A 12,057-nucleotide genomic window follows, 5' to 3' on the forward strand; every position below is an offset into this window, starting at 1 on the left:
TTATTTCATTGTTGGTCAAACTGGAGTGAACCACTTACTACCAAATTGACACTATACAGTCAAGGATGAAACGACATGGTATTTTCCCTTGAAGTCATTGACCGATATACCCCAACAACAACAACCTGTTCTTGAGGAGGTACAACCTGAAGTAAAGGAAGATGATACACAAGACCAACATTTCACCACACAACCACATGTACAGGTAGATAATGTTGATATCCTATCAGCCATTCAGTGTTATATGGTGGATAAGATGTATTATTGACACCTTTAGCGTTATCCAGATGATTTCCCTTCTTAGTAATTTCTTTGAACTTTTTTAGTATATGTTATGTTATGTTATGAATTTTTGTTTTCAGTCTCTGAACTATATTTCTGTCTTTGAATTTATGATATGTTATGAATTTTTATTTTTAATTTTTGAATTACATTGCGGTATTTTATTGAAGTGGTTGGTGTTTTGGAACGGCCTGTTCTGAATCCAAAACTACCCGTTCTAAGACCAGAACGGCCCGTTCTGATTTCAGAACAGCACGTTCTGCTGCACTTGTAGTGTGTTAATTTTGCATATAGAACGGTCCGTTCCAAATTCAAAATTAACACATAACATGTGTAACCAGAACGGGTCGTTCTGGTTTCAGAATGAGCCATTCTGGTTCCAAATGCATTAATGAAATTTAGCTTCCACCTATGCATCCACATAGCATCCATGTGGCATCCACGTGACCAACAGTTAATTCCATTTAAATAATTTGAACGGAAATCTGACATTACAATCAATTAATTTATTAAGAACTAAATTGAGACAAAAAATAAAAGTAGAACTAAATTAAAACAAATAATTATTATAAGAGACAAAATAGGTTTTTAGCCTAAATCAATTTTATAAAATTAAGTTAAAAGAAAGTATCACAAACAAAGGTGTATACTAGCCAAATACATAATATCAAAAGATAATTAACATAACACAACCCAAAAAACACGACCTATACCTATAGTTGCAAAATGAACAAAGATCCTATTTGAGCTTTGCAACACCTAAATATATTTTATTGGATTAAATCGGTTCTTAGCTATCTACTTTCAGTAAACACATTACAATTAGCCGAAATCAGTTTAATTCTGTTGATTGAAAATTGTTAATCGTCGTACTTTCTTCCATCCTGTGCACCTTAGTACATTGATCAGAAAGATAGTAAAACACAGAAATGCAGAAGGCACGAAGATAACAATCATAAGGTGATCCAACAAAAATCAGTTTCTGTGCGGATTTTGGCAGCATTTATTATTTTATTTCTACTTATTGTGGTAAATTAAATTTATTCATTCATATTTTATACGACACAAGCTAGGTACTAGGTAGTGGTTTTCCTTCCAGAAATGCTTTAATTAGCACTAGTGATCTCTGAGGTTGAGAAAAGGGAGCTTCATGAGATGCTCCTCTTATAGTGGCATACGATAAGATGTCCCCATATACTTGTGTCCATCCTGCTACCTGAAATACATATACCAAAAAACCAAGGAAGAGTTAAATGGGAGTGCTTAGATGTGTTGAAATTTTCAAGGAAATATTGCATTCCAAGTATTAACCTGTTTTTCCTCAAACCAGGCTCTATAAGCCACTGTTGTATTCAGTCCAATTTCCTTGGCTAATCCATTCACTAGAGATCGCGAACCTATCAATGGAATTACTGAATCTTGATCTCCGCTGCATAGAAAAAAGACTTTGATTGCTTCAAAATGCTATTCTCTCACGGCTATATGTCTGTGATTAAACAATTCAGTTACCTGTATACTAGAACCCTGATGCCAGATTTAACAAGTGACCCTAGAATAGGTATTGTTGGTATTTCTAAATTCTGATAGTCATAATGCAAAACTCTGTTACATAAAAAAAAAAAGAATTTGTTAGCAGAAGATGTAAGTCTCAGAAAAAAAAAGGTGAGCAATTGTGCTTGAACAGGGCAATTAGATTGAGCAATTCTGGGCAAAGGACCCTAAAATAAGCTTTATATCTTAGGTTTAAATTAACTTTCTTGTGTTGCTCAATGCTCATGTAAATTATTTACCATATTTAGGAAAATTAAAGAAAATAAATGTTATGGAAAGGCTTTTACGTTACAAAAATAATATCTGACATCTCTGAATCAATAAATCTCACCCGCTGCAAGTTGACCATTTGGCTACTCCAACAAGACTAGCATGCAGTGCTTCTTGGACCTCTTTCCTGTTTAAGTATGTGGTTACTTTCTCACCAACACACACATCTATCTTCTGTGTCTCTTGCTGAATCAGAGATGAAGCAATTAAGCAAAACAAATATTAAAAGAATTAAGATGGTTCTTAAGCAGACAGTAGAAGAAGCTCACCAGTTGATTCAGCACATAAGCCTGTTGATTTACTGATGACAAACACACATCGAGAGTGACATCATATTCATCTATATAATTGCTAACCTCATTATACAATAGCTTATTCACTCTTGCACAAATGCCACTAAGATTCCCATTTTGAATTAGTCTCCTAATTGAGGAATAGTTGCAGACTGTAGTTAAGAGTTCGTATGTTGAATCTGATATCAGTCCATGAGACCAAAAAAACTCAGATCTAGAGTTGAAATCAATATTAAACTCCAGAAGAGGATTCCCTATCTGCAAATATCAACCAGTTATGTTTTTCAAACAAATCAAATGGTTTCTTATATTTAAATTATTCAGATTTTCCCTTCTCTACTCACTGCTATGCCCTTGAAATTGAACTTGGTCTTGGTTTCAACAATAAGTTGTGCAAGTTGTGGAACATAGTGACCTGCAAACAAGTTACAAATGTGCATTAACTTACTGCAGTTTCAAAGTGAATATATTATTAGATTCTTACCTCCATAGCTCTCCCCTGTAATGAATAATTCGTTATTTGAGTACTCAGGGAATTTAACGAACCAGCGCTCTAGGAAAACAAGATTATCCCTAGCTGTACAAGGATAAGACCATGAAGACAAGAGGTGGATAAAATCATAAGCATTTATTAGACTGTGATTCTTCTGTTATTATTTAAAGGCCACTGTGGAAAAAATGAAGTGAAAAAGAACCTGTAATTTCATCTGTAACTAAGGCATAAAATGATTTATTGCTCGAGTAAGAGAATCCAACACCAGCTGGTGACTCCAAGTATAGTACATTTGCCTCTGTTGTAAGGATGGAATAAGTAAGCAATTTATCTTGAGACCGTATTTGATATTTTGATCTCCAACAAAAATAAACCATTGGAGTAAGGAATTCTTGGGTTTAAGGTTCACCTTTGTTCCAACTATAATCATTTTTCTCAAGAACATTGTTGTCACTTGGTCTGAAAGGACCATGCTCAGCAAAAGCTCCAACTCCAATAGATGAACAACCGGGCCCTTCAAAAATCAAAACCAAGAAAGCATCTTAATTGCCTCGATCATTCTTAAAGGTTCAAGGATATGTTTGGATATAAATACATCCAAAAAGCACTTTTAAAAGAAAAAAATGAGTAGAAAAATCAAAATAAGTTTCTATATAGATTAAAACTAACTTACAAATAAGTTAAAAGTAAAATTTTGAAAAAGCTAATAGGAGGGTTTCTACAAATTAATTTATGCATCATACAATTTTATTCTAAAAAGAATGAATGATGAAAACCATGCATGTGATGCATAAAAAGATATAGCTACCTCCATTGAACCAGAGGACTAATGGCTTGGAAGCAGGGTCTTCTTCAGCTTCAACGAAGTAGTAAAACAAAGCTCTTTGGTTTTGGTCATCCACGGTAATGTAACCTGAATATTGCTGAAACTTGACCTGTGGCTGCCCCGGCAAATTGTTTATTTTATCAGCTTCAGGAACTGAACTCACCCCCACAAGTGTTTGTGCAAGAACAATTATTATTATTGCAATCATAGTAAATGACTTAGGGAGCATGGTCTTTTGTGAAAAAGTTGTTGGTTTAATTAGGATATAAATAAATCCTTAGCACTAGTGTTTATTGGCAAAGGATTATGATAGAAGCATAATGCACTAGCGTTTGTGCGCAAAGGATTATGATAAACGCATAAGGTTACTTATTAGGCTGTCATTATCACGTCACTTTTTACTTTTTAGTTTCTTGTTTGTCGCTTTTTCTAATTATCCTTTCGCTATAGTTAGGTGATACACTTAAATATTCATTTAACACTCTTAATTTCATCTTTCATTCTAAATTTAATGCTACAAACGTTTCATAAAGAACAACTCCTCTCTTCACAAGTGTTATTGTATTAGTCTAGTCATGAATCCAACACCCTTCACATGATATTACAGGGGGGAAAATCATAAAGTTCTTGCTTAAGTAAAACCATAATATTATTTTGTGCGAACGTGATAATAATACATTAGTAGTACTAATTATGAATTTATGTTTATACTTCATTTTGGTAAAAAAAAATGTTTATATTTCATCTACTTATGTTTGAACAAGACACATCAATAAATGATATTTTTTTATATCTAAAATTTGTCTCTTTTATAATTTTATGACACCCATATTACACATAAGGATATCAGCCCCTAATATTAAACACAAATTTTTATATTGTGTAAGAATATTTTTAAGAATTTTTTTTGACAAGAAAATTTTTAACAATTTTTTAACTACTTATCTAATTCAGTTATTATTTATCACAATTATTTTGAGTTAAATTTTGATATTTTAAAAAATAAATTATCAATAAATAAAAATAATATTTTGTTATAATATAATTTTTTTTATAATTTTAAAATATAATTTATAAATTACTGTTAAAAATATACAATTTATATTTTAAAAATATCTATTTATATAAATTGTAAATAATTTATATATTAAACATAATATGTATTTGTATATATAACTTATTATAATCTCTTATTTAGCATGTAGTAATTATTTTATAATATTTTGTGTCCATGTGTGGAAACAAATGGTTGCGTGTCACATCCATGTTTGAATTTTGAGGATTGGCCTCCGGATATTTCTGGCTCTATATGGTGCCGGCTTTTGTTGTTCGTTTCCTTTGTCATCAGGATCAGTAATCGCATCATTCTCATTTTAAAATTGAACTACATTTTCTCCCTTCAATACTTCATATTATTATTATTATTATGGTCATCGTGTTTCTTTTTGACAAATATGGCGAATCGTGTTATGCATTGCACCAAATGTGTTATTTTGTTTTGTTTATTTTATAATTATATATATAATTTATGTTTCAATTATTTATGTGACAAATGATGAGATGTAAAGATAAAATATGAATTAATTTTTTCATTTATAAAAAAAATTGAGGAAGTTTTAAGTTTGTATAAAATGAACGTGCATTTTTTTTTATATTTTAAGAGAAAATTATTAATATTTTTTTGTAATTAGAAGGAAAAAAAATAACGAATACAATAATGTTGTTTGTCTTAAGATATTTGAATAATATTTAAGTTTCTTGCTTCTTTTTTACCCGTATTCACAAAAATATTAATTTCCTTATATCTCATATAGTGTCCAACTTGCAAATTATAAAATGACATCATATGATTTTAGCTTATATAACCAAAACTTTCACAGGCATCATTAACGTCCAAAAACATTTCATGGACATTGTGCTTCAAGTCCTTTATAGAGACAGATCTATGGCACTGACCAATTTGTGCTTTTGATTTTAAAAAATGAACGTTGTCAACTGCAATTCACCTATATATACATGTAATTTGATGTATTTGAGTCTAATTTGTGTATATTTATTTGTATAAGTGCAATTTAAAATTTTTAAATTAAGATTTTATATTATTAATATAAAATATTTTTATTTAAATAATCATACAATAAAGATGAAAGGTTGCGAGGTGTTTATTTATTTGAAGAATTTCAAATTCTTTGAGGTGAAATGCTTTGTTTGAATAAGAAATTTGTAACACCCCAGTTTTTATTTCACTTTTTATTTATTTATTTTAATTAAGGGTATTTTGGTAATTTTATAAAGGTTTAGGGGTGATTTAGTAGCTTGGAACGGGCCGTTCCAAACTACCAAAATGTATGTGATTTAGTAGCTTGGAACGGGATGTTCCAGAATTGGAACGAGCCGTTCCAAATTACAAAATTGTATGTGAATTAATAGCCCAGAACGGGCTGTTCTCAATTTGGAACGGGTCGTTCCGGACTATTAAAGACTGCTTTGAACTTTAAGTGGGAACGGGCTTGGAACGGGCTATGGCAGTTGAGTAATAAATGCACGCCAGAACGGGCCGTTCTGGTTTGGAAACGGGCCGTTCTGGGTGTGATTTTTACCCATGATTTTGGGGTCCAGAACGGGCCGTTCTGAAATTGGAACGGGCCATTCTGGCGAAGTCTGAGGCCTATAAATTGAGCTTTCTGCCACTCTAAAAAAGCACACCTCTCATTTTCTGATTTCTTTTCTTCTGCTCTCTCTTTTTTTCTCTCTACTTTCTGCTTTAGACTCAGGGAAACCCAGCGAGGGAGACCAACCAAATCTTGTGTAGGTTCAGCTTCTACATATCCAAGTACAGGGGAAAATGGAATTATTTATATGTAGAGTTACATGAGGGAATTGGGTAGAAGAAGAATCCTTTGGATTATGAGCAATTTTATAATTATTTCTATTTGGAGAATTATTGGTCTTATTTGATTCTGTATGAATTTAGGATTATGAATATATGATTTATTTGTAAAAATGATGCCCTGTGAGAGAGAACGAAATTATAGAAAAGTGCCTGTAGGCTATGTTTTGGAAAAATTGGATTATTTCTGTTCGAGGAATTAATGATACCATTAGATACTGTATGTGTTGAGGATTATAAATATATATTTAATTTGTAAGAATGCTGATCTGAGAGGAAGAACGAAACTGTAAAAAAGTGCCTGTGAGTTAGGTTTTGGAATAATTGGGGGTTTTACTGTTTATGTTAAAATTATATTAAATTGATAATTCTATTGATTATTATATTAATTTATGAATGTTATTATTATGTTAATTGATAAAATTGATGACTTAGATATGAATTGCTTGAGATGTATGAAACCCATTATTTTGGACTTATCTAATGCGTGTATGGAATTGAACTATGAGATGTTGTGTGGAATGTGAATGAGATGTGATTGTTGTTCTTCACACCTATGACCAGGGGTGAGCACGGCCCGAGATTGTTACATGAGTATCGTGAGCTTGGTTAACATGTCAGGGGTGAGCACGACCCTAGGTTAGGGGTAACGTGACCTTGGCACAGTATTATATCAGGGGTGAGCACGACTCTAGATTGTTACGTGGGTATCGTGACCTTGTTAACATGTCAGGGGTGAGCACGACCCTGGGATAGGGATAACGTGACCTTGGCACCCTGTTATATCAGGGGTGAGCACGGTCTGAGATTGTTAAATGGGTAGCGTGACCTTGGCATAGTGTGAAGTGCAAGATTTGTGATGATTGGTGTGATTGAGAATTATGACGTGATGACAATGCATGATTGATTGAAATACGATATGTTGAAATATTTAGGAATATAGATAATATGTTGTGTTTTCTTATGTGCTATATATATAGATGTTTTCTTTTCTCACCGTGCGTTTTGTGGATATTTTAGGTGAGGAAGATCCGGTTACGAGTAGCATCTAGAATGCTAACAGTGGAATTATGGGTATGCTCTGATATTGTGACATCGGGACATAAGATTTTTAGGACATAGATTTTTATATGGATTTGGAATTGTAATTATTATTTTTGAAAATAATTTGTAAACTCCTGCGTTTCATTTTTATTATTGTGGTTATTGAAGAATAAATTTGAAGATTCTCGTGTGAACCCTTTTACCAAAATTAAAAAATGTATTTGTAAGTTTTCATTATTACAATATATGTGTTGGGGGTAGTAAGGGTGTTACAAAATTTACAAAGAATTTGAAATCCAAGCATTTGTAAAATTCCTTAAAATAGTAGAATTTCAAATTCTCCCAAAAATGGGAGAATTTGAAATTCTTCATATTTGTTTTTCTTATTTCACCTATATATTTTATCTTATCTCTTCATTTTTTTAATTATTGGATATTAAAAAATATTTTTAAAACTATTAAATATTATCTTATATTAATTTTTAAAATTATTAAATATTATCTAATATTAATTTTTAAAATTATTAAATATTTAGAAATGGATTAATATTTATTTTTATAAAATTTAATTTAAAAATCTCAACATATAAATATATTTTTAAAATCAATTTTACTATGATGAAATCAAATTATCATATTCAACCTAACAATTTAAAATTTAAGAAATTTGAATTGACTCGTCCAAATAAAATATTTTAAGAATGATAGAAATTGAAATCAAAGTAATTTAAATATCAAGAATTTAAAATTCCTTGAATTTGTAAAATTCCTCATCCAAACACCCTATTAGCCATCGTCATCTCTACTAAATTTTGCAGGTTAATCTTCAGCCAACTGATGAAGATTTTCGCAATCTCTCTACTTGGCAAGCGGACCATGTTTCGATGTAGTATTTAAGTATCGTCCTCAGGGATTTGAGAATTTAGTAATTCTTACTCTAATGATTAATATAGAGATGTTGATATGATTGGAAGTGAGCTAATGTGAGGCAAAATTAAAACGGTAATGTAAAAGTTATAAGAACAATTATATGAAACAAGGATTGGACCCTAGAGCACTTGCTAACTCCTAAATTTCCTTAAAATAAATATGATTTCATCTTCATGACTTCCACGTTCATTTAGTAATTCAACAAGATCCCTCAAAATTGAATCCTAAAGTAATTAATCTAAAACATGATTCCTCTATGTTTTATGATTAACACTTTGCATTAAGAGCAATGACTTGAACAAGGTGACTAAACAAATCAAGTCTATTCCTAGAGCAAGAGATGTTTAGGTGCAAGATTCAGTTCGGGTTTTCAAAAACGTTTTCCAACCGGATTCAAAAACCAAAAATCATACAACGGGTGATCAAGCCGATATAAGCATTAAGAGAAGAATCAAACACAAGTAATGAAAATGAAATGCATATATATATTTAAGAAGAAGAAGAGTTAGTAGTTACATCTAGACCAATCCTCAAAGATTTAGCCCCTCATGGCCATTTACAAGATCAAAGGAGTGGAAGAAGAAATTACAAAGGAAGAGATGAAGAAAAAGGAGTTGATCCTCGTTCCCAAGTGATCCAGCCTCCAAATCTTCGTTCCCACTCTGTTCTTTCTTCCTCCTGTGCTCCCCGCTCTTGTTTTTCTCTTTGTTTTCGTCTCCCTTTTCCTTTTCTCTCTCCCCTGCCCTTTTATAATTGCTAGAATTAAAACAGAGTAGGCAGGAAGAGAAGAATCCGCTCAGCGCCTTGAAACGGCTGAGCGGATTGGGAGTTCTTCACCATGAAGAAACCTCAAGGGCTGAGCGCCTGAGATCCGCTGAGCGCTTTAGAGGTAGAGAGCACCCCTTGTTCCTGGATAAAATCCGCTGAGCGGATGGGAATGGCTGAGCGGATTGAAGGCATAGAGCACTCCTTCTCCTCCAAGGCCAATCTGCTGGGCGCTTTGAAGTGGCTGAGTGCCTTGAGTTTGGGAAGTTCTCTGACCTGATTCCGCTGAGCGCTTTAGAATGGCTGAGCCATTCTTCTCCAGGTTTCAAAACCTACAAAATAAGCACCAAATTGGATCAAAGGCTTCCTATTCCCTGTACTAACATTAATCAAAAGCACCTCTTTGATTCTAAGTATATATAGATAAAAATAATATCAATATGTACACAAAATGTGCTAGATAAGTGTCTCAAGTGAGTATTAAATCAAACTAATTAGACACTTATCAAGCTACCCCCAACTTGGAAATTTGTTTGTCCTCAAACAAAAAGTCTTAACTAAGAGTATAATATAACTAGTTTATATATTCAGTGAATCACTAAAAGTTTCACCCACAAAAAATATGTTAACGCACTTACATGATTACAAAGAATCCAATGAACTTGTTTACAAAATCCAGTGAGTACATGTTACAACAAATGGTGCCCACATGATAACAAAAATTATGAACCTCAAGCACACTCAAGGGAAATATTCACTCATCTTCCATTGTTTTCAACCCAGAGCACTCAAATTTCCTCACCAATGTGTATCTCTCAATGATATGTTGTGAAGGGTGAGTGTTTCTCTCATTTCATGCACTAAAACACGCTAAGTCTGATTTGTTACTCGTCTCCCACAAGTCTATTGTTAAGACTAAGCATGGATCACTAAGGGCTTAAGAGGGTTGTAATGTGGCCTGGCTATCAGAGATTTGGTTTTTCTTTGGGAATCTGAAGGCCTGTTTGACAAGAGACATTCTCACTCATATGGGTTAATTCCAAATTCTTGCACTAACTTGAACTCTCTTGACTCTTTATGTTTCATCCCTCTTTTTGATTGAATTTACTGGTTCCTTCTCTTTCAGACTGTACACAAATTGATGAACTGATAACAAGGAACCTTGATTATAAAATTAACTCTATTTTTTTTTTAAAGTAATGGATATACACAGGAAACACACTTTGCCTGTACAATTCAGCTCCAACCATATGATCTCTTCATACATGCTACCCCCAACTTGGTTCAAAACCCACTTGTTTCATGAGAATGTCTCTTACCAACAAGGCTAAGGACAATCATGGTTTTTCTTTTTAAGCTTAGGGGTTCTGTTTAGGCTCAAAACTGTTTGATTAAAGGTTTATGTAGTTCATGGGTTGGCTTTTTGGCTACTGGCTACATATAATAAACAATTGCCTTAGTAAATTCCAAGCATAGCTTAACTGTAACTCATGGGAGACTCAAACAAAACTGACTGCATGAATCAGTGATGACTCTCAATGATTGAATTTTAACTGTTTGGCTCACTCCCTCACACGGCTTGGTTAAGTGCCCTGGATGTCAACAACTTCAGACTCATTTCAATTTCACTTGAACATACTTGAAGCACACAATTAAAGTCAAAAATGTACAACCACTGGTGCAACAATGTAGATTTCCAGATTAGCAAACAATGCTCATTGAAAACTTTGAACCATGAAAATGCTCATTCCAGAAAGATTATCAATTTGATTCCCAAAAAGAATTTTGTCATCACCACAAGTGGACACAAAACACATTAGATACTAATACGATATTTGCATGAAAGCACAACAGAAATCAAAAGAGAGAACTTAAAACTTACCTTGAATCAAAGAGAATGATGGTGTGTATGAAAAAGAAGAAAGCGAGAGAAAATGAGAAGACCAGGTTTGAAAGTGTTGGGAATGAAAGACAAATAAAGGGATAACTTCTTTTCTGTTCTTGGATTGGTCTTTCTCAATTTTATTTTTTTTGAGGCGCTCAGCCCTTTTTAGGCGCTCAGCCATTTGGGTACAGAGAGCATTATAAAGAAAAGCGCTGAGCGCTTTGAAAACGCTCAGCCATTTGATGCAGAAATCTCAACTAAAATGTTTTGCTGATATGAACGGCTGAGCGCCTTGAAACGGCTGAGCCGTTTACCCCCTGTGAGGAAAATTTATCTACAAAGTAGACACTGCAGCCAAACGGCTGAGCCATTTTTAATGGCTGAGCCGTTTTGTCAGTTTTGTAAACTTACCTGGAAGAATCACATTTTGTTCTCCTTTCACACTCCCACTTCCAGTTACCTTCAATAAACTATAAAAAACATAACACAAGAGAAGAGAATGTTGAAGGAACAAAACATTTGATAGAATGCATCATCAAAACATCAAATCACAAACTCAACTCTTCAAAAGCATAACTACATATGTAAAGTATTAAACTAAAATGAAAATGAGAATTCAAACCAAAATAGTTGGGTTGCCTCCCAGTAAGCGCTTCTTTATTGTCATTAGCTTGACACTTCCTGTATGACCATGGCTCCTTCAGATGAGTAATGGTGGTGAGTCTTTCACCTCACCACCCAAATATTGTTTGAGCCTTTGACCATTTACTACCCAAATCCTTCCAGTGGCAGGATCTTCAAGTTCAATAGCCCCATATGATTTGACTT

The 12,057-nt window shown here is 33.1% G+C and overlaps 1 protein-coding gene across 1 annotated transcript; it reads right to left on the reverse strand.

The window, feature by feature from the left end:
• Positions 1 to 867: 867 nt before the first annotated feature.
• Positions 868 to 4,029, reverse strand: LOC109797632 (serine carboxypeptidase-like 45). The gene is made up of 10 exons (XM_020357734.3): positions 3,698 to 4,029; positions 3,299 to 3,403; positions 3,092 to 3,187; positions 2,881 to 2,973; positions 2,741 to 2,811; positions 2,373 to 2,654; positions 2,165 to 2,289; positions 1,792 to 1,884; positions 1,594 to 1,711; positions 868 to 1,498 (listed from the first exon to the last, which is right to left on the reverse strand). The coding sequence occupies exons 1-10, from the start codon at positions 3,942 to 3,944 to the stop codon at positions 1,352 to 1,354; spliced, it is 1,377 nt and encodes a 458-aa protein (XP_020213323.1). The 5' UTR covers positions 3,945 to 4,029; the 3' UTR covers positions 868 to 1,351.
• Positions 4,030 to 12,057: the final 8,028 nt, after the last annotated feature.

The sequence above is a fragment of the Cajanus cajan genome, chromosome 6 (assembly GCF_000230855.2).
Source record: "Cajanus cajan strain Asha chromosome 6, NIPB_CcT2T_4, whole genome shotgun sequence".
In the NCBI taxonomy this organism is placed as follows: domain Eukaryota; kingdom Viridiplantae; phylum Streptophyta; class Magnoliopsida; order Fabales; family Fabaceae; genus Cajanus; species Cajanus cajan.